Raw genomic sequence first — 22,318 nt, 5'->3', positions numbered from 1 at the left:
GTGCTAAAGTGAGGCATCAAGAACTACAAAGAACCCCTGAAAGAATGATTGCAATACAGCATCATATGAATCAAGACGAGCCATTAGAGCAATGACTCTAGATTTATTAGTACAGTACAGATATTCTAAATAATATAAAGATGATAAATATAAAATGCAAATATGTAACAATTAAAAATATAACTTAGTAATATTAAGAATAATAAAATAATGCTAATAATATATTAATAAAATATTATATTAATAATAATATAAAACCAATACGTAATAATGAAAAATATGAATAATAAAATAAATAATAATAAAATAAATAATGGAATATTATAATATTATTATTATAAATGTATTCATATTATTATTTTCATATTATAAGAATACTGTATCTCACAATTCACCTTCCCTTTCTAATGTACAAATTATTGGTAAATAATTCTTAACAGAATGATACAAAAGTGGGTAAAAAAATAAAAACTATGATGACATGCCACCAAATGTTAACATGTAACTTCTAGAGAAGGTGAAACTTTAAGAAGTGTCTTTCAATGTTAGATTTAAAAGGAATGAATGGGCTTGTTCTGATGAACAAAAGTGTACAAATGGACACTGTTTGCATGGCGAGATCAAGCGTATGGTTTAAAGTTGTGGGCTCAAAGCCTTTGGCAGCACACTTCGCCAGCAACAGTCTTGAGTTTGATTCTGGCAGCTATTGGCAGGCAGTTTAAAGACTTGAGTGTAGTCATAACGTGAAAGACTTTCCAGAGGTTAAGTTGTGCAGCAGTGAGAAGTTAAGCAGCAGATGCAGAGAGGATGATGGGAGTTTGCTGCTGGAGTTTAGTTGTGAAACGACCACAGTGAAGGTCACATGAGGGCACAGTTTTCCACATGTATCACTGCAAACTAGCCCAAACCAGTGGTCTGGTCAAGTAGGATGACTCCAGGTTCTAAAAGTTGACGTATAATCAAAATTAACCCTTTTTATGTTTTTTTTTACCTGTTACATTATTACATGATTAATCAGAAATGTAAACATTGCAAAAATCTTTAGAATATTTCATCAAAATGTAAAATTTCAAAATGTTTCTGAAATCACTTTCCTTTTCAGCCGACCTCATCTAGGTCGTACAGAATATTGGGTGGTGTTATAATAGCCTAATATCTGTTTAGTCTTTGTTTTAGGCTACTGATTTCATAAAATTCACGGAATAATTTCATCCTTTCACATAATCAGCCTTCATCACAAACAACATGTTATAATCAGTACTTTTCATCTTATTTGGCAAAACAAATTACAGCATGAAGCCAGCCCTCTGTGACGTGTACGAGGATTTGTACGTATGTGCGCCTGTCTCCCATTTTTTAGCACTGTGACATGAGTTCATGGAAAAAATGCTCTGTTTTCAGTTAGGCACTATTTCGTTGAGGAGAGAGAGAAAGCCACAGAATAGAACACGTTTAGGAAAGTGTTGTTTCTTTGCTCTTCATCGCTGTCTGTCAGCGTTATGTCAGACTAAACTAACAGTGGTATACAGATCATACCAGCTTATGGTGGTCATGCTGTTTTTTTTAACATTTTTAGTCAGTTTTTAATTATATATTTAAATTTACTTTTCATTTCAATATATTTTATGTAGTTTAGTTTTGCTCACTTATTACATTTTTATTACATTTTATATCAGTTATTTTTTAGCCACTGTTTTTTATTTTATTTTATTCTTTTGTTAATATAGCTATACTTTTAGTTCTAGTAGTATCCGGTAATAAACCTAGGACTGCCTGCTCTAACCAGGTGGTTTACAGGTTAAAACTCCAAGTACAATATAGACCATCTAATGATTGCCAGTGACGATCCTGGACCATCTAGAAACCATGTAAAACCAGCTATTTTGATTTTCCAGCAAGAAACCGGTTCCACCTCACTGATTTTTATATATCTTTATTTTATGAGCATGTGTGTGTATATAAATCAATTTCACAAGATATTTTTCACTTGCAGACCATGTGTGATGGTGTCCAGTGAGATCACCAGTGCTCTAGCCTCAGTTTTGAGGCTCTTCTCACCCTTAATAGATATCTGGATCTCTACACGTTCTACAGAGGTGGAATGCGCAAAAGAGATGAAGCTCGTATTTCATGCATCACAAAGGGCTACTTCTTTTCTCTGTAGAACAGAAGCAATGACAATTCCAGGAAAATGGCCTCCAGGGCCGATAGCCAAAAGGGGATTTGGATACAACGCAAGACTGAAGATTCAAAGGAGAAAAGTAGAAATTGAATGGAAAGAGTCTGTAGCTCCAAGAAATTACAGAGAAATAAAAGTCTTATCTAAAAGTGTGATGTTTTGAAGTTATTGCGATGTAAATGTGCCCTTTTATTTGCTGTGAGCATGTGTACACACGTCTCTTCCCCATTTCTCATCACTCTCCTGTTGAACTCTGTCTGCCATCGGCGATTATTCAATCACATCTAAGCTCCTCTTGGCGTTTCTTGCTGTATGACTCTGGTGTGTTTTACTCACAGATGCTCAGTGTAAAACCACAGCCAAGGCTGATATCGTCCTGCTGGTTGATGGATCCTGGAGTATTGGCCGTTTGAACTTCAAAACCATCCGGGCTTTTATTGGTCGCATGGTGGGCGTCTTTGACATCGGCCCTGACAGGGTTCAAATCGGCAAGTCTCCCCTGCCTCTGTTTACTTCATGTTTTTAGATATGTTGAAGGTATATTCATGCATCTGGACTCCAGATGTGGGCTTTATGCTGGGCTTCTTATTGAGTTATTAACAGGAACCTTTACACTTGCATTCATAATGCTCATAGTGCTTCTCTCACAGGTTTGGCTCAGTACAGCGGGGATCCCAAAACTGAGTGGCATTTGAATGCCCATGCCACCCGTGATTCACTGCTGGAGGCTGTGGCCAACTTACCCTACAAAGGCGGAAATACAATGACGGGTACTGAGCCATTACATACGTGCTTTGTCATTTACAGTCTTGAAGATGAACTCTTATTTGTTCATCTAAATTCCTAAAAACAACATTTAAAGGTGTTGTGTGTCATTTATGCACCTCTAGTGGCAATTGCAAATGTGGGTATGAGACTCGATTCTCGCAAGATTGGTGTCCTTGTTACTGATGGCAAAGTCTGCTTCCCATTTCAGCAAGTAAAAATCCCATTAATTTTCTCAATAGGGGAATTAATTTTCAAAGATAACTTATAATAAACATTTAAAGACAGACCTACTGACGCTAGAGACTGCGGTCTTTAGCCTCCTAGTTAGAGCACCCGACTCCCATGCCGATGGACCCGGGTTTGAGTCCCGCTTAGAGCGGACGGTTCGAACAGGAGGGTTACATATGCATAGTTTGCAATAAATGTAAAATATGTTCCTTCTGTATGCACATCAACATCTTTAAATCCAAAATTTTGTATTTGTCTGTCATTTTTAATTTAAATATGTCATTCACTATGCTTCATGGAATTGAAGCTCCCAGCTGTTGAGTGCACAGTCTTGTACCTTTGCCTTTTTTGTCCGATTTTCAAATACATTTTTGCTTGGCTGAGGCAGAATGTTGACATTTCGAAATGTGCAAACAAACAATGTTACTGACTGTGTACACCTACAAATGGCTTGCTTATAGTTAAACTGGGATAGAAATATTTTAATGCCAAAATGACACACTTCACCTTTAAATCAGTTTCAGAAGTGTTTTGCAACATAGAATATAGACATATAAGAAATGCATAAATCCACAACAGACATTTCTCATAGAGAAATGCAATAGAACTAGTAAAATATAGTGACTGTTGATGCCAACATACGAAACCAACTTGTAACTTAATGTGTTTCCAAAGGTATGGCCTTGAACTACATCCTCCAGAACAACTTCAAACCAAATGTGGGTATGAGACCCGATTCTCGCAAGATTGGTGTCCTTGTTACTGATGGCAAATCTCAGGACGAGATTATAGTGAATTCTCAGAAACTGCGTGACTCTGGCATTGAGCTCTATGCCGTCGGTAAGTTCTCTTCTTGACATTGTTGATGTACTGCCTATTCAGTCACAATTGAATAAATAGTTTGCATGCCAGTAAGAGATATTCAACCCAGAGCTCTCCTGTGTCCAAACATCTCACAACTTTTTATTTGGCAAGACTACAGCTTGATCTACGTCTCTATGACCCAGCTAAAGTAATTGAGATCTTTTAATAATGATTCAATAATAATCAATCTCCTCTTGGCTCCTAGGTGTGAAGAATGCAGATGAAAATGAGCTGCGGGCCATTGCCTCCGACCCTGATGAAATTCACATGTACAATGTCAATGACTTCTCCTTCCTGTTGGACATTGTGGACGACCTCACTGTCAACCTCTGTAATAGTGTTAAAGGCCCAGGTACAGTCACGGAATTGACTAGTGTATGTTTTGACTGAAAACAGTCGGTGAATCTAAACGAATCTGTTCTGCAAACTAGAAATAAAAAAACAAGAACTCCCAAAGCTTCCAAAGTTTGGCTCAGCTAAACTGCTTGAACTTGTGCCATCCATTTTTGATTTGCGCTCTTGTTTTCCCAGACGGCTCTTTGTTTTTTTTTTTTACTAGTAATCTTGCTGAAAAGACTGTGAGGGAAAAGTGTAGGTTGCACTCCGATCCTCCTTGGGGGATAGCAGTGATTTACAGAACCATGAAACTTGTGATATATAACCCATTTAACCTTTTGCAAGAAGCTAATAGGCCTGAGGAAGATTTACAGTCTAAGTGTAAACCTATTTGAGAGCTGTTTGACACCACCGCTTACATTTTTCAATTGCTTTCCATGAACCAGACAGTGGCCCAGGGACACCCACTGACCTGGTGACTTCTGAGGTCACACACTACTCCTTCCGTGCTACCTGGATCCCACCTGACGAGCCAGTGGAGAAGTTTCGTATCGAGTACGTCCCTGCCGCTGGAGGAAACACTGAAATGGTGAGCATTAAAAACACATATATACAGCTTTTGTTCAAATGGACAAATGCATGCATGGTAGATACTTCACAGACTTTAAACTTTCATTTATTAGCCTGCGTTCTCTTGCATCTTCTGCAAAACTTTATACTGTAGCTCTGTTCCAAAACCTAGTGAGCTGCCTTTTTGAGCCTGCTGCCTACGTAGGGAGCTGCCTTATAATGCAACATCCTAACCATCAATGAACTTCAAAAACACACTCTAAATAGGCAGCAACACTCACGGTTGATTCTGGTAGAGTTTGACATTAGCATGTTGCTAAGTTAATGTCGCAATACTATAACACAAATATTTAAATAAATTTTCAAAATTTGATTGAGGTTTAAACTATAGTTTTCAGTATTGAATAAAAATATTAAGGTATCTGCATTTCAATCTGTTCTATTCTAATCTTGTTGGGATGGTTTCCTTTTCACAATGTTCTCTTCAAAATTTGCCAAAACAGTGTGTCTTAGAAGGTAGTGTAATTTTCCAACTTAAGTTTTTGAACATCTTTTGCATTGGGAGTATATCTATGATTCTGTCTAGGTAGACAGCTCTTTAACTTGTGGAACAGAATTTATTTATTTATTATTGTGCCCTTTGCATGGTTGCTATAAAAGTCAAGTTTGATGAAGAGCAACATTTGACATTTAATTTCTATATCTCTACATACCACTTGTGTAACTTTAATGACTTCAATAAAATAGAACAGCTCTCATATAACATTCATTCAAAGCTATTCATCATGTCATATTTTATTTTACTGTATAGCTTACGCTGTGTACATTTGGGATGATCTATATGACTTAAAAGTATCTTGTACCAGTATGGGCTGAACTAGATCCCATAAATCTCACAACATGTCCTGCGTGTCCGCGTGCTAAATTCCGACCTCTAAGAACCTGCAACTTAAGAGAGATGATTTCAGATGTCCACATGCCTCCCCGTTTCACCCCTCTATCTTGTGTAATACCCCTCTCAGCAGACAATCACCTCTCCCTGATGATGTTTTTCAGATGTTCGTTGATGGTGAAGAAAACACAGTTGTCCTGGTCAACTTGACCCCCATGACCGAGTATGTTGTCAGAGTCTATGGAGTGATTGGTGAGGAGAGCAGTGAGCCTTTGAAAGGAACCGAAACCACATGTAAGTTGAGCAGATAAAAACCTCTCCTGCTGTTTATGTTTATCACACTAGTTTTCCTACTGTTCATTGTCTGATAAAACTCACTAAATAAACCATATCTTTACTTCAACCACTGGAAGCAGCTGTTTCCAGTGGTATTTTCACAACATTGTCTACATAAGGCAGCTACTTTCTAACCAAAAATGTGAGCAACCACCCAGAATATCCTAGAAACCACCTAACAATTCCCTAGCAAACACTTGAAACATCCTAGCCTCATGCTTTGCATGAGCAAACACCACTCACATTTTCTGAAGTAAATCTGAAGTATATTTCTCGCATTTTCCACCAACATTTGAATGGCTGGGCTTGCCCCAGTACCTTAAAGGATTTGTTCACTTCAGAATTAAAATTTCCTGATAATTTACTCACCCCCATTTCTTCCAAGATGTTTATGTCTTTCTTTCTTCAGTTGAAAAGAAATTAAGGTTTTTGAGGAAAACATTCCAGGATTTTTCTCCATATAGTGGACTTTTTAAACACAAATGCTTGTCTTACACTGCTCTATGATGCACCACGCATTACGTAATCACGTTGGAAAGGTCACATGTGGAGCATCGTAGAGCTAGTGCAAGACAAGCATTTGTGGTTAAAAACTATATATATATATATATATATATATATATTTTTTTTTTTTTTTAGAAAATGACTGATCGTTTCGCTAGCTAGACCCTTACTCCTCGTCTGAGATCATGTAGAGCCCTTTGAAGCTGCATTGAAACGGCAATTTGGACCTTCAACCCGCTGATAACTGTCCACTATATGGAGAAAAAACCTTAATTTCTTTTTGACTGAAGAAAGAAAGACATAAACATCTTGGATGACATGGGGGTGAGGAAATTATCAGAAAAATTTAACTCTGAAGTGAACTAATTCACAAAAATATATGCAAGAATCTGGATTAAACAAAATATCATTTAAGTTAAGGAACAGCCAATGTGTTGGGAGCGCACTAATGATGCCTGAAAATGTGTCTAGGTAGGCAGCTCAGTATTGTTTGGAGCAGAGCCAGTACGAAACCTCAAAGAAATACTGCAGCTCCTATATAACATACAATTTTAATGCTGGTTTCCACATCGCAAATAAGAAGCAGCTGTAAAATCTGTGAAGTGGCCCCTTGTCAACAGCTTAGTTTTGGTCTTATGGACGGACAAAGTAAACTTGAATCATTTTTTACAGATTTAAAGTAAACAGAACATCTTAATTGGCTATTCTTGCTTTATAGTTTGCTTAAGTCTTTTTTTACATTTCTCACTATAATGTTTATGATCAACATTACAAGACCTTATCCCATCGTAAAGAGAGGCTTATCGTTTTGTCATGAGCCACTTGGATGCAATAATCTGTCGTGGTCATTGTGGCTTTAGCTTTATGGTCATTTAATGTGACCAAAACATGTACGTTGATGAGAAATCACAACTTTTTATTGTTTTTTCATTCTTATAAAGCTGTTTTGAATGTGCCTGAAAGACATTTTAGATCATTTAAACCTTTTTTCACAGTGCCCCTACCTGCTGTTACCAGCATGACCGTGTATGACGAGGCCCAGACATCCATGCGGGTCAGATGGGAGCTAGTTGACGGGGCCAGTGGGTACTTGCTGAACTACAACACCATCAACGCCAGCGTGCCCTCTGGAAAGATGGAGGTGAGCGCCTGTCTCACTGACGCCTTCCAGAACACCCTCCAGACGATCTCTCAAAATTTCCACCTCTGCTTTATTAGACCTCAAGTCAGAGTAAACCCACCTCTTGCCAGCGGCCCCTTTAGTATAGCCAAATGGTCAAAGCAGGGAGCAACTGTTTTACACTGCTATTCAGGCCTATAGGAAAGATAAATCACAAATGAGATCAATGCTAAACCATTTTCATATTCGGACACAAAGTGTTATTTTACTATTATTTATATACAATTATAGTATTTATTAATATTTTGGATTAGCTTTTATTTTTAGATTTTCAGTTTTAATTTTAATTTTAATGTACATTTCAGTAATATTGTTATGTGCTTTTGTTATTTTTATTAGTTTTTTAAATATTTCTATTTAGCTTGAATTTATTTTTATTTCAGTTTTAGTAACTTCAGTACTTAAACTTGTTTTATTTCAGTTGGTTGCCAAGGCAGCATTTCTAGTTTTATTTTATTTTATTTATTTTATTTTATTTTATTTTACAAGTTTCAATAGTTTTAGTTTTCATTTTAGTTAAAAACAAACAGGATATTATTCAATTAGGATTTTATCAATCGGAAAAAGACTCCAATAATCTCAAAGTTACAAAGATACAGAAGTCTGCAATCAAAAATTACAGATATCATTTTTGACTTAAACATTTCTCATTAAATTCCTTTGAGGTCAAATGATCTAATCTGCTATCCACATTCATTTTATAGCTCTTTACTCTTATTGTATGTCAACTTTTATTTATTTTACCTCAGGAATTTTAGGAGACATCTGAGACAAAGTTGATCATTAAATTAGGCTTAGCCGAAAGTTTTAGTCTCCCGAGCAATGAAAGAGTGGCCTCTGAGTAATAAAATCATTCTCTAGGGGGTCTACAAAATGCAGACTCGTCCAAAAGACAAGCTTTTGGCAAAAAAGTAGATAATGCTGTCTGTTCTAGATCTATTTCCTCCCTGAAGTCATGTGCATAATAGCACCCAAATATCTGCAGATGCACTGTGTTTTTTTTGGAAAAGTCACAACCATCATCCCAGGAGACCTGGCTGATCTGATTTAGTCTGGAGGTGACATACCTTAACCGGGAGTGTGTTTATGCCAGGTGTTCCTCATAACAAGTCTTGTCTCACTGGGCCGTTGCTTCGCTAATGTCCATCCTCTTTTCATCCCTCCCTCCTGCAGATGCGAGTTGGTGCAGATGTGAATGATGTCCAGTTATTGCAGCTGGTTCCAAACACAGCGTACTCTATCTCCCTGTTCGCTCTACATGGAGTGGACACCAGCGAACCCCTGATCGACAGAGGAGTCACTCGTACGTCTCTTTTCAGATGGTTTCAATCTTTTATTGTCAATATGTATTGTTCTTATAAATTTAAAATTAAGTTCTTATAAATATCAAATTAAATCTCTCTCTCTCTCTCTCTCTTTCTCTCTCTCGGTCTTCTAGTGCCTCTGCCTCCAGCGGGTGAGTTGAGAATCACAGAAGTGACTCACAGCTCCATGCGTCTAACTTGGGATGCAGCTCCTGGAAACGTCAAAAAGTACATCATCACCTACAAGCGAGAGGACGGAGAGCTGAAAGAGGTGATCAAAATCAAAATTTTTAGAACCAGTTCCAATAAAAAAATAAAAAGAAGCCAGTTCTGAAAAAGAATGATGTTTGATTTCAGTTAATGGAAGGTAGGACTAAACTAATTAATGGAATTGTAATTGTAGTTACATTTCCTATCCTTAATCATTTGTAACAGTTGAAGCTTACAGCTTGAAATAAGAGATTTTAATTGCAGTTTAATGAACTGTCTTGTTCTATGATGAATAGTCTTAAGTTGGGAAATAGGCCTGAGCTATGCAGGGAATGTGAGATAGATGAAGACTCGAGCAGTGGAGAAACTTTTTGGTGTTTATTGTAGAGCGGGTCTTCTGTAGAAGAGTTCATTAGCTAGGACTTCCTGTATTGTAAAAATATTAATGTCACTGAGGTACTCACACTCTGATCCTGATCAGATGGTAGGACAAAATCTAGGGGTTTACGCTGAGGACACCACCTCTGGGAATTGGCTCCCCTCTTGCTCTCCTGTCTCTCTGCATTGATGCTTTTTATGGATATTTCCAGAGTACTGCTGTTTTTACCAAAAGGTTTCTTTTATCTTTGAAGATCTACTGAGATGAACCAGTGGAACTATTTGAGGAGGTCCGAAAGGTCATGTCCAAGCAAACTTGTTGATAGGATGCAGACTGTCTTGTTTATCTCTTCTTGGACGTACTTTGGAATGAGGTCAAGATGACCTGATTCACTTAGCCGAACTCTGGATCCATCTTTGGATCCATACAAGGCCAAACATCACTGTTGCTATTTATCATACTTGCTATTTACGTCATACTTTGAGAATGATTCATCAAATCATGTGCCTGGTTTAGGAAAGGTGTGTTGTTAGTTATCAAAATGACTTATGATTTTTGCCTGGTGTACAACAAAAGGAGGGACGGATCTGGGCCATATCCCGAAACCTGTTTGCATCAAATCCCTTAGATTAAGAAAACAATACATTAGAAGGTTAAGGATAACCTTGGTGAAACTTGGGTAGAAAAAACTTAAATGTTAGTTAGGTGTTTACTCTCAGCTAAGCTTGCGCTATTCCCTCATCATATGCCAGAATTCATGAACGCACGGACGAACGTTACTGGAAGCTAGTGATTATAGTCTATAAAGTTATAAATATGGATATTTTTCTTACAAAAAGAAAAATAGCTTGGAAGAGCCAGAATATTTGTGGCTTGAGGATGAGTAAATTATGTGATAATTTTCATTTTTGGGTGAACTTACCCTTAAGGTCATCTTTAAGTATATCCCCTTAATTGCTTAAGTGTTCCCTTAACTTCTGTTATATGTTGCAACAAAATCCTTAGTAACCCTTAGTAATTTCACCCTAAAAAATTTAAGGGACCAAATCTGCTGATCTTAAATTGATTTTGTGTTAACTGAGGAGGAAGAAGTACCAATGCACTATTTTTTTGTGAATCGAAATAAGGTATTATAAATACTAAAAATATGGTATGATTTGTTTCTTTTTTTCCGGTACTATTAAGCCAGTTTCACACCAGGTGAGAGCTGCCACGCCATGGTTAAGCACCTAACAAAAGCCTAGAGTGAAGTCACTGAGTTCATTAACAATGATTCTGGACAAATACTGTAAAAGGTAATTTAATGGGAAAAATTTGAGTGGCGCACCAGGATTTTGAGCAGTTGGTGTTTTGCACAGGCAAGCGTTATCCTCAGAAAATCTAGTTTGGTGTAGTTTTTTACTGTTCTGATCAAAAAAACACCCAAGTTTTCACTCTGTTACACCAACGCAGATTTCTGTCCATGTGTAACGAATGGAGCCGAGGCGAGTCAGTCTGTCAAAAGCATCTGTTATTCCTTTTCCCTTGATGTGTGTTAATGTTAACGCTGACGTTGGTGTTTGACAGGTTGAGGTCAACGGTGACATCACCACCCTGGTTCTCACCAGCCTCCGCTCTCAGACGGAGTATGATGTTGCTGTCACTCCCACCTACGACGAGGGTCCAGGAAATAAGATGATTGGCAGTGCAATAACTGGTGAGCTTATAATCCTCACTGATTCTCCAAGGTGACTCGATTGACTGATGATGTTGGTTTGGCAACAGCAATTACTTCACGGCTGTCGGTTTTCATTTGTTACATTGGTGTTGAACTATGTGACTTACTGGCTACAAGACCTGAAATTTCAGTAGGTCTTTCAAGCTCCCTGTCTGGATAATGACTGCCATGTGTGACGCCACCCTTACCCAAGCCACGTGTATGTGTTCATGGCTTTATTTTATCAGTCCCAAGGGTGGTATCCTTCATCAGTCCCAGATCTGCAAGTCTGTTGTTTTCTTGCTGACACACAACCCGCTTACCTTTACACAGGAACACGTTCTCTTGCTCCAACTCAGCATGATGGGACTTGTCAGATCTGATGGTTCACAGTCCCAGTGTTCACACCAGTTTCTATATGTCACATGCTTTGTCTGTTGACATACAGATGTGGTTCCTGCACCCAAGAACTTGAGGTTTTCTGAGGTGGGCCAGACTTCATTCAGGGCCACATGGGAGCATGGAGCACCAGACGTCGCTCTGTACCGCATTGGTTGGACCAAGAAGGGCGAGAACAACTTCAAATATGTACGTTTACCAGCTTGTTATTTGTATCAAGCTTTATATTTATTCAAAATATCCATTTTTCTCAGTATGAAGAACATTTTAATAATCTAAAGAACCTTTTGTGGAATGAAAAGGTTCCATGGGTGTTAAAGGTTCTTCATGCAACCATCAATCCCAAAGGGATTGTACACAAAGAGTGTACCATTAATCTAAGGCAACATAAAAATGTAATCTTTATTACAAATTTAATGAACTCTCTCTGAAATAATATGTGATGCTCACTGGAATTGCTCTTTTGTAGGAGATCCTGAGTCGTGAAGAGACAAGCCAAGTTCTGACAGACTTAGACCCAGACACAATGTATGACGTCACTGTCACAGCCATCTACCCCGATGAGTCGGAGAGTGAGGATTTGATGGGGAGCCAACGCACATGTGAGACTATCACACAACCACACGTGTAGAACACTGACTCTTGTGTACTGGGACAAAAACAGGCAACAAAACTGACTAAATTAGTCTGTTCACTTGTGTACAACCTCCTGCTTTATTTGTCTTAAATGTATGTTTTGAGGGTGGGGGGAGGGGGCACGCTCTGGGCCCAACAATGCCACTGGACCCCCTATACACTGTACCCCTTTTCCCCCCTAAGAGACGCCCCCCTTATGACACCATCATATGCATATGCAATAATGCATATGATGCAATAATGCATATGATGCAATAATAATGCATAAACACTACCATTCAAAAGTTTGGGGTCAGTAAGATTCTTTTTCTTTTTTTTTTCCAAAGAAATTAATACTTTTAAAAAGCAAGGATATTAAAGACATTTATAACATTACAAAATATTTCTGTTTCAAATAAATGCTGTTCTTTTGAACTTTCTTTTCATCAGATAATCCTAAAAAAGTATCACTGTCTTCACAAAAATATTAAGCAGCACCAAACTGGCATATTAGAATGATTTCTGAAGGATCATGTGACACTGAAAATTAGAGTAATGATGCTGAAAATTCATATTTGAATCACAGGAATAAATTACATTTTAAAATAAATTACAATAGAAACCAATAATTTTAAATTGTAATAATATAATAACATTCCTTTTTTACTGTATTTTGATCAAATAAAAACAGCCTTGGTGAGCAGAAGAGACTTGTTTTTAAAAATATTTTAAAAGTCTTATAGACTCCAAACATTTGAACAGTAGTGTACATATTATAAACATTAACAAACCTCACTTGAATTTAGACTGTTGTACAAAATAACCATATTTTACCCATGTCCCATTTGTCCCATGTCTCAAGACTCAGAGCCAACACATTAACAGCTGTTGACGTTATAATAAAATAATGTGTTGTTTATCTTTTTCTAGTGTCAAAGGTCATTACACCCGGTATGTTGTTTCGAATAAGAGGAAATATAATTGTGAATGTAAATGCTAATGAGGATGATGAACCTTTTCGAAAAGGAAGAATTGCATGTGCATTTTTGTGTTTCATCAGAAACTCATCCACCATCATTTGTCCATCATCATTCATCATCATCATTTTTTCATCATCGTCATCTGTCATCAGTCATAAACGCGCATGCACAACTTGCCCGACTGCATTGTTTTTGTTGCAAATGATAATTTCTCAGTCCCAAACACCCATGCACCTCCATCCATCATTCAGGATTGATTCATGATGCTCATGTGACCAGCATAACGAGTAGGGTTGGGAATCAATAACAAATTCAGAATAATGTTCCCTATTTAACAAAAGAAAAATAATTGAATTGTAGGATTTTTATGATCTTTGGTTCCATTCATGAATGAATTGATTTGTTTTAATGAAACAGTCAAAAAGACTCACAAATCAATTTAATGATTCTCTGAATTTGTCAGAGAGGTTGTTGAGTGACTAGGTTGGCTGACTGATTCTTCTTATGATATGCTTAGTTAAAAATTAATATTTGTAGTTTTTTTGTGCAATAAATAATGTGCTTTAAAGTACAAGAAACATGAGAATATGTTGCCATATTTTTTTTTTTTTTTTAATTTTACAATTTGGAATAGTTTTCGAGGGTGCTTACTCAAAAACAATAAAAGAATGAGTGCAATCAGAACCAGAATTATCAAATTTCTCATGATTCCCATCCCTAATAGTTTTAGCTACTGTTCCAAAAGACAGATTTTGCTGATTGACCTTTCTGTCTGCTCCCAGTGCCCACTGGACCACCACAAAACCTCCAGGTCTTCAACGCCACCACTACAACTCTAACCGTGAGATGGGACCACGCACCAGGCCCCGTCCAGAACTACAAAATCACCTACCAGCCCGTTGCGGGTGGAAAACTGCTGTCTGTAAGTTCGGCTGTCCCCATTCACCCTCCACTGAGATTTTGTGAAGCAGGGCATGGGCCATCTTTCACTTATGATGATGAGTGGCCGAATCTGTTTTGTGAAGTTCAAGGCCCTTGTATTAATCATTATAGCAAGCTGCCCTCTGAAAGCCAAACGGGAACTTCATGACAGGAAGTCATTACCAACAGACTGATCTGATGCAAACTATCACAACATGTCTGTTATGTGGCCCTCAGTTACCATCAAGATACAAAACAATTACTGTTATATGGTTAATGTCAAGGCACTTGAGATGAACAATCCAGCGAACATTTTTTGTTTGTTTGGTGACTCTTTGGCTAACAATATTTAAACTGAGCAATGGTGCTTTTACCAGTTTGTTTATTAATGTAGGATGATGCTTACTGGTCACAACAACAACTGGTGAAAAAACCTTAAAACCATGTGATTTATTCATGTTTAGTGCATAATATTTCCTTGCATTTTATTCCACAGTGAAACAAAATTTTTGTCTTTAAAATAATCAAAATGTTATATCTTTAGCAGCTCACACAGACACATTGTCTGTGTGAGCTGCTGGTTAATGTACTTACATATTACATTTATGCATTTAATAAATGCTTTTATCCAAAGCAACTTACAAAAGAGGAACAAAATCAGTTTGTCAAATAATGCCAGGTTTATTAGATAACTACATTAGGAAGCAAGGTAGAGTAGGGGAGAAATGAAGAGAAGAAAAAGAGTTTTGAGTGTGTGTGTGTGTGTGTGTGTGTGTGTGTGTAATGTAATTAACTAGCTATTTAGGCATTTATTTAGGGTACTTTTTAGGATATTTTTCTCATTAAATATCCTTTTTACTAGGAAATACTTGACATTACAAAAGCAAAATGGGTTGTGAATGCCGTTTCTTTTGTGTTGCACCATATTCAAAATATTTTTGGAGAAGGAGCCCTTCTCATTGAACACCGAATCAAGTCTTACTATTGACATCTTATTCAATCAGGTTCAAGTTGGTGGAAAAAAGAACAGTGTCATTCTTCAGAAGCTGTCCCCTGACACCCCTTATTCCATCACTGTGGCTGCCGTCTATCGCACTGGAGAAAGTAAAGATATTTCCGGCCAAGGAAAAACAAGTAAGTGGCTCCAAGAGAGTCCTTTCAATGTCCTGAAGTATTTTATGACTCCATTCGTGAAACGAAAACAATGATAAACTCATTTAGGGAGGATGCATTCCATAAAACATCTTGGTTTTCACTCACATCTGGAGTTTTGTCAGATATAGAGATTATTTGAAATGTTATGCAATGAAAATTATATTGTATTATGTAACGCTATGTGTGGTGTTCCTGTAGAAGCCTTAGGAGGAGTGAGAAACCTGCAGGTTTTGAACCCCACCATGACCACGCTGAACGTTCGCTGGGAGCCAGCGGAAGGAAAAGTGAAGGAGTATAAAGTTGTCTACGCACCTGCAGCTGGTGGTGCCGAAAGCATGGTAGGACTGGTAGGACTTCTAGAAATGACTAAAGAATAAACTACAATTTGATGTTCAGATTAAGCATAAATATTGATTTGCAGATTTCAAGTGAAAGTGATTTGCAATGTTTTTTTGACTTAAAGAGACTTTATATCTACCATGCAAACAGGAGCAGGTATCAGGAACCACTACCACCACAGTTCTGAGAGGCCTTCAGTCGGATACACTTTACACTGTGACCTTAATTCCGGTTTATGCAGAGGGAGATGGCCAAAGAATGTCTGAGAATGGAAAAACAAGTGAGTTTCTCTTTGAAACAAATGTGTCTTACTATCAGTATCTTGCTTTCACTGATTAAGAATGAAAAATAGGTGACTAAACGGCTCCCTCGGATATTCCCATCCAATTCTTTTGCCCGTAGAGAGTATTATGAACTTGTGTGCAACTATACAGCCAACAAAGGTTCTTGATAAGAAGTAGTTCTTTGTTAAACTCAATGTGCTGCAAATAGCCATTGAAGAGCCTTTATTTTTGGGAGCAAACATGGATATTGCACCATTCTGTGCTTTGAGAACATGACAGAAAATGCAGTTTGGAACTGCAATCTGGATTATGCTTTATATTCCTGATGCCAAAACAGTAAAATGGAAATCTTCTTTGCAGGGGCTTTGGGTGGTGTGAAAAACCTGAGGGTTACCGACCCAACCATGACCTCTCTGAACGTCAAATGGGACCCCGCAGACGGGGCCGTGCGCCAGTACAAGATCTTCTTCGTTCCTGCAGCTGGAGGAACTGAGGCGATGGTTGGGATCTCTCAAAAAATCTTCCTTCTACAAACACTACCACTTAAAATTGTTCATTACAAATGTGTTTTAGAAGTTTACTGAAGTTCATTTTTCCCTTATTTTAAATAGGAACAAGTACCTGGAGCTCAAACAACCATAGTTCTACGAAACCTGCAGCCTGATACTCCATACACTGTATCCGTGGTTCCAGTGTATCCCGCCACAGAGGGCAGACGCCAGTCTGAGAATGGAAGGACATGTGTGTATCAACTTTGTAGCTTATTTATCTATGTACAAACATGATATCTCTGTTACAAAACTTAATGAGCTGACTACATGACCTGTTTGGATAAATTTCTGTAAATAAAAAAAATTCAAAGTATCAATATAAATAGTTCAGTACAATTAAAATGTCAATGTCTATTTTTAACCTCATATTTGTGTGTACTATGTAAAACTCTACGAATCAGTAGAATCTCCTGTATGGAGCACTATTTGTTTGGCATGTGAAGTTGCTGCCTATGTAGAGAGTTTCAAATCAGTCACTTATGAGGTTAGGATGCTGCCTACATAGGCAGCCAACAGTAAGGCAGCTCATGAGCTTTTGACACAGTGCTGTTTCAAAGCATATTTGACAAATTATTGTCTTTGTCACTCTAGTACCTCTTGGAGGTGTTCAAAATCTCCGTCTCATTGATCCCACCTTCACAACACTCACTGCCACATGGGAAGCTGCCGATGGGAATGTGCAGGGCTACAAAGTGTTATACGTGCCCACCAACGGAGGAACTGAGCTCATGGTAGGAATAACCTAATATTTCCAAGTTCATTTTTACAGTGTTGATGTCACAAGTGGAAATCTCTCTAAAATCTAATGACATGGCTTGCAGACAGACGTATAAAGACATGGTCTTCCCTTGAGGAACAAAGATGAGAGAGTAGTGGAATGAAACTCTAATTGAATTCTCATTATGCTCAAAAACCTGCTGGGAAAGTTTACAACTGGGAGCACCAATGTTTAGATGAAGCTGGAATAAACTGTGAAACTGATTTGTTTGGCAAGCTACAAAGAGAGAGTTTTCTTTTAGTTTTTAGTTTAATTTTCTTTATCTGTTTAGATGGGTAGATCTTGTGCAACCAATTTTCATTAAAACAAACCTAAGGTTCCTTAGTTGGCATGGTTTTGAAAAAGATATAGTGTACTGAGCTCTAGTTTCTATATTCTTTCAGGAACAAGTGTCTGAGAGCACCACAACATTAGTGTTAAGTAAACTCCTGCCAAACACAATGTACACAGTGACTGTTTTGCCAGTGTATGCTGAAGGAGATGGACCTCAACTCTTAGCGAAGGAAAAGACTAGTAAGTGACTCCAAAATGACATCAGTCACGCTAAGAAATCATATATGAATATCTGTAGAATTTTTAACGCATAATGTAAAAAAAAAAAATGCATGCAAACAATGTCAATTTTAACTCCGTTGTTGTCTCCTTAGAACCTTTGGGCAGTGTGAGGAACCTGCAGGTAACAGATCCAACTATCAGCACCTTGAACGTACGCTGGGAGCCGGCAGAAGGCAATGTGCGGGAATACATTGTCATTTACGTTCCTGCCGGTAGCCAAGATCAAGAAGTGGTGAGAATGATTTCCATTGATGTTCCAGAAATAGCAAAGGATAATTTAACTCTGTAGCTTCACACTGATACACTCTTACCATGAACATTGAAATGTAAAAAAAAAAATCTCCTTGTAAACTTGTAAATGGAGCTTATTATATAAACAATGTATTCTGTAAATGTAAATCTCTCTAAATGATTGCTTGTTATACAAATGACAGCTCTAAAGCATTATTAAGCCCCACAATCAATGCTGATGTATCCATTCAAGATCTGCTAACAGGTCTTGCTAACTTGGACAGTATTTTATTTTTCAATTCCTTTTATTTTGCTTGGGTAGGATCAAGTCTCTGGAACCACCACCTCAACTGTTCTGAAGAACTTGCAGCCTGACACAACCTACACAGTGACTCTGGTGCCAGTATATCATGAGATGGAGGGCAAGCCTCTTTCAGAGAATGGAAGAACAAGTGAGTTCATGTTGAAGATATAGCGTTGTGCATCTTTGGATAATCTTGGCGACCAAATTGAAATGCCTGGCAGTTGTTTACTTAACAATGACTGAGGTATTAAAGTTCATGTATCCCTGCTTTTCAGAACCACTGGGTGGAGTTCGCAACCTTCAAGTTACTGATCCCACCAGCAGCACCCTAAATGTGCGATGGGAGCATGCTGAGGGAAACCCTCGAAATTACAAGGTTTTCTATGTCCCACAGCCTGGAGACTCTGAGAAGATGGTACGATGTGATTAACTAACTTCTAATGGTTTATATAAACAACTTTCCACATTATGAGACCAAATCTCTTGTGTTTTGTGATCAGGAACTAGTTTCCGGTGGCACGACAAGCACCGTACTGCGTAATCTCAATCCTAACACAGTGTACAAGGTCACATTGTTGCCTATGTATGAAAATGACGTGGAAGGAAAGCGTCAGTCAGAAAATGGAAAGACAAGTAAGTCCAGATGTTTGTAACTTGCTATTTTGGGATGGAGAACTCATCTGCCTCTATGATGATCCCTGTTTATTGTCTCGTGAGGGTTCACCATGTCTGTTTTATTAACGTAGAACCTTTGGGAAATGTGAAGAACCTCCAGGTGACAGACCCAACTGTGAACTCTTTGAGAGTGCGATGGGACCCAGCAGATGGAGATGTTCGTCAGTATAATGTCATCTACGTGCCTGTTGCCGGCGGTGCTTCAAGCATGGTAATCACCTAAATCCGGATTTGTCTCATGTTTGTCAGTTTGGTTAGTTGGTTGTTAACTAGTGTGTGCCTGTACTGATGTACTCTACAGACCCAAGTGTCAGGATTATCCACCAATACTATTCTGAGAAACCTGCAGCCAGACACGGAGTACAGGGTCACCGTAATACCAGTATATCCAGATGCCGAAGGAAAGAAACAGTCTGAGAATGGGAAAACAAGTGTGTACCTGCAATGTCAAGTTTGGATTGTACTCCGTTAGCATGCAGCATACTTAATTTCAATTCTCACAATTCCCAGAGCCTCTGGGTGGAGTGAAAAACCTGCAGGTTACTGATCCCACAACCAGCTCGTTGAAGGTGCGCTGGGAGCCCGCTGAGGGTAACGTCCGGCAGTATCGAATCTTCTACGTTCCAGCATCTGGTGGTGCAGAGGACATGGTAAAAGATGCTCTACGGAAGAACCTCTATTGTCTTTCTGGACATGCTACTGATCTTCTGTAACTTTCTTCTTAAATTTCATACATCAAAAGGAGCAAGTTTCTGGAGGCACCACCAACACCGTCCTGAGGAACCTTCTGTCAGACACGGTCTATACTGTGACTGTGGTTCCTGTTTTTCCAGAGGGAGAGGGTCTCCGGCAGTCTGAGAAAGGAAAGACACGTAAGTTGTACTACTACTATTACTATTGCTTAAAAATCATGAGGTACACAACTGATCCAAATGATCACCAATGTTACACACTGGACGCGACAAAGCAACAGTTGCAAATTCATTTGTCCCTCATTTCAGAAGAAGCGCAAGCGCTTGGAGTACATCAGAAATAGAACTGGGCATCAGTTTACTGTTGGTGATTTGCATTCAGTATAGACGGCATCAGTGATTATAATGGGTTCTATTTGCCTTTGTCCCGTTGCGCCACTCGCGTCTGGTGTAGACACGTGTTAGCAATTTTTTGCAACCACTAAAAAACATGGTAACACTTTAGTTTAGGGTCCAATTCTCACTATTAACTAGTTGCTTATTAGCATGCATATTACTAGGATATTGGCTGTTTATTGGTACTTATAAAGCACATCTTAATGCCTTATTCTGCATGACAATATTCTACATCCCTTAATCCTAACCAATACCTAAACTTAACAACTACCTTACTAACCATTAATAAGCAGTAATTTTTAGTTTATTGAGGCAAAAGTCGTAGTTAATAGTTAGTTAATAGTGAGAATTGGACCCTAATCTAAAGTGTGACCAAAAACACTAGAGCAATTGGATTTTGTATAGTTCACCACTCATTGTGAAGCATCAACACAATTTATGCATGTTGGTCTAAATGCTAAATTTTATACACTGAGCAAAAACTACAGGATTAGGGCACTTGAGGTTTTGTATACATAACAACAAGTAGCGCTAAAAGAAATTGGATCCTTTGAACTCATGTCGGATAGCTTTTTACTGATTTCTGTAGGAATTTTCACATCTGCTTTGGTTTAAAAAGCGTGCTAAGCTGTTTTAGCATCAACCCTAAATGCCCCCCACCACCTGCCTTTCCTTTTTGGCACTTTCTCACCATAAAACCCGTCTGCGCCACTGTCGAATGCCTCGCTCAGCATTCATTCCTGAACTTTACTGAGCTTCCTCCTGTTTAAATGTCTCTGTGAGCTGTTCGACTTCCTCTGCTGTTCTGTAAATTCCTTGTTCTCACTCTGCTGTTTTGTGGTTTCTCTTTCAACACACTCTCTCCCTGGTTCACAGTTCCAAGAGTCCCACCCCGGAATATCCTGGTCTACAACCCATCTCCCAACACTCTGAATGTGCGCTGGGAACCCGCCTCGGGCCAGGTGCAGCAGTACAGGGTCGTCTACACCCCGCTGAGTGGGGTCCGGTCTCGTGAGTCTGTGAGTGACGCACAAACACGCATGCACAGCATTAACTCATGTTCATTTAGGGGACACTTTTATGCAAAACTTAAGTTATACATTTAATGTACTGTACATTAAATATATGTGCATTTCATGGAAACCAAACCAGTGACGTTGCTAGTATTATACTCTGCCACTTGAGCTACAGGAGCAATGTATGTGAAATATATATTTAAGGGTTTTCATTTTTCGGCACTTTACAACAGTCTTGGACATAGCTCATCCAATCAGAATGCAACCAATTGATAGTTAATCTGCCGTCAAGCTACTCTTTTTTTTAAAGTAGTTTGCTACTAAAAACTACATTGAAAGTGTAAAAGACATTTCAGATAATTATCAGATTATATAATTAAAAAACAATGAGGACCTCAATAAACTCAAACACGTAAATTTACACAAAATGCAGCTAATAAACCCAAAACAAAGACAATGAATTGAAAACATAATGATTAACAGCAGTCTTGAACTAAATATTTGTTAAACTACAGCAAGTAAAATGGCTTTTGTGAACCCTACTGGGGATGACTCATGAATCTGCAAATCTATTTATTTGAACAAGTTCATTGCTACAACAAACCGTCTGAACAGATTCACTGAAATTATTTAGACTTTCTAATGCTACTTCAGAAAAAGAGAGATGGAGGAATATTTTAGGGTAAGGAGTTTATTGTGTCATCTTGCTCTGCAATTTAGCATTTTTCTATTCCTAGATCCATTACTACTTAATGTACATAGTAGCTCATTACTGAAGATCTGGAAATTGGTCTTTGTTTTTGCTATTGTCACAGTATTTTAAATTAGTTCATTAAAGTTACTCCCCAACTCAGGATGTTTAGCACCTACCCTTTTGCTTTTAGGCGTCGTTTTTCATTGAAAGAAGTTCTTTAGGAGTCTCACAAGACCCCCTTCCGCATCGCTAAACACAAGTTGGGACACAAAAAAACATTTTCATAT

The 22,318-nt window shown here is 38.2% G+C and overlaps 1 protein-coding gene across 4 annotated transcripts in view; it reads left to right on the top strand.

Annotated features, from left to right (window-relative positions):
- The window catches only part of col12a1b (collagen, type XII, alpha 1b), a 73,194-nt gene that overhangs the window by 18,782 nt on the left and 32,094 nt on the right, over nt 1-22,318 (top strand). For 3 of the 4 annotated variants that reach the window (XM_051875144.1, XM_051875146.1, XM_051875147.1), the window contains 30 exons: nt 2,518-2,667; nt 2,830-2,949; nt 3,851-4,015; nt 4,245-4,391; nt 4,822-4,964; nt 6,002-6,131; nt 7,673-7,818; nt 9,031-9,160; nt 9,296-9,432; nt 11,317-11,446; nt 11,895-12,034; nt 12,315-12,447; nt 13,391-13,411; nt 14,223-14,362; nt 15,366-15,495; nt 15,715-15,854; nt 16,006-16,135; nt 16,500-16,639; nt 16,751-16,880; nt 17,282-17,421; nt 17,852-17,981; nt 18,116-18,255; nt 18,577-18,706; nt 18,834-18,973; nt 19,059-19,191; nt 19,305-19,444; nt 19,535-19,664; nt 19,744-19,883; nt 19,976-20,105; nt 21,198-21,340. In XM_051875144.1, the coding sequence (XP_051731104.1) occupies nt 2,518-2,667; nt 2,830-2,949; nt 3,851-4,015; nt 4,245-4,391; nt 4,822-4,964; nt 6,002-6,131; nt 7,673-7,818; nt 9,031-9,160; nt 9,296-9,432; nt 11,317-11,446; nt 11,895-12,034; nt 12,315-12,447; nt 13,391-13,411; nt 14,223-14,362; nt 15,366-15,495; nt 15,715-15,854; nt 16,006-16,135; nt 16,500-16,639; nt 16,751-16,880; nt 17,282-17,421; nt 17,852-17,981; nt 18,116-18,255; nt 18,577-18,706; nt 18,834-18,973; nt 19,059-19,191; nt 19,305-19,444; nt 19,535-19,664; nt 19,744-19,883; nt 19,976-20,105; nt 21,198-21,340 (3,998 nt within the window). The remainder of the gene's footprint in view (nt 1-2,517; nt 2,668-2,829; nt 2,950-3,850; nt 4,016-4,244; nt 4,392-4,821; nt 4,965-6,001; nt 6,132-7,672; nt 7,819-9,030; nt 9,161-9,295; nt 9,433-11,316; nt 11,447-11,894; nt 12,035-12,314; nt 12,448-13,390; nt 13,412-14,222; nt 14,363-15,365; nt 15,496-15,714; nt 15,855-16,005; nt 16,136-16,499; nt 16,640-16,750; nt 16,881-17,281; nt 17,422-17,851; nt 17,982-18,115; nt 18,256-18,576; nt 18,707-18,833; nt 18,974-19,058; nt 19,192-19,304; nt 19,445-19,534; nt 19,665-19,743; nt 19,884-19,975; nt 20,106-21,197; nt 21,341-22,318) is intronic. The other variant, XM_051875145.1, reaches the window with a different exon arrangement.

Source organism: Ctenopharyngodon idella, chromosome 20 (genome assembly GCF_019924925.1).
Source record: "Ctenopharyngodon idella isolate HZGC_01 chromosome 20, HZGC01, whole genome shotgun sequence".
Taxonomy (NCBI): Eukaryota; Metazoa; Chordata; class Actinopteri; order Cypriniformes; family Xenocyprididae; genus Ctenopharyngodon; species Ctenopharyngodon idella.
Note: the sequence above shows the minus strand (reverse complement) of the source record. Positions and strands in the feature narration are given on the sequence as shown.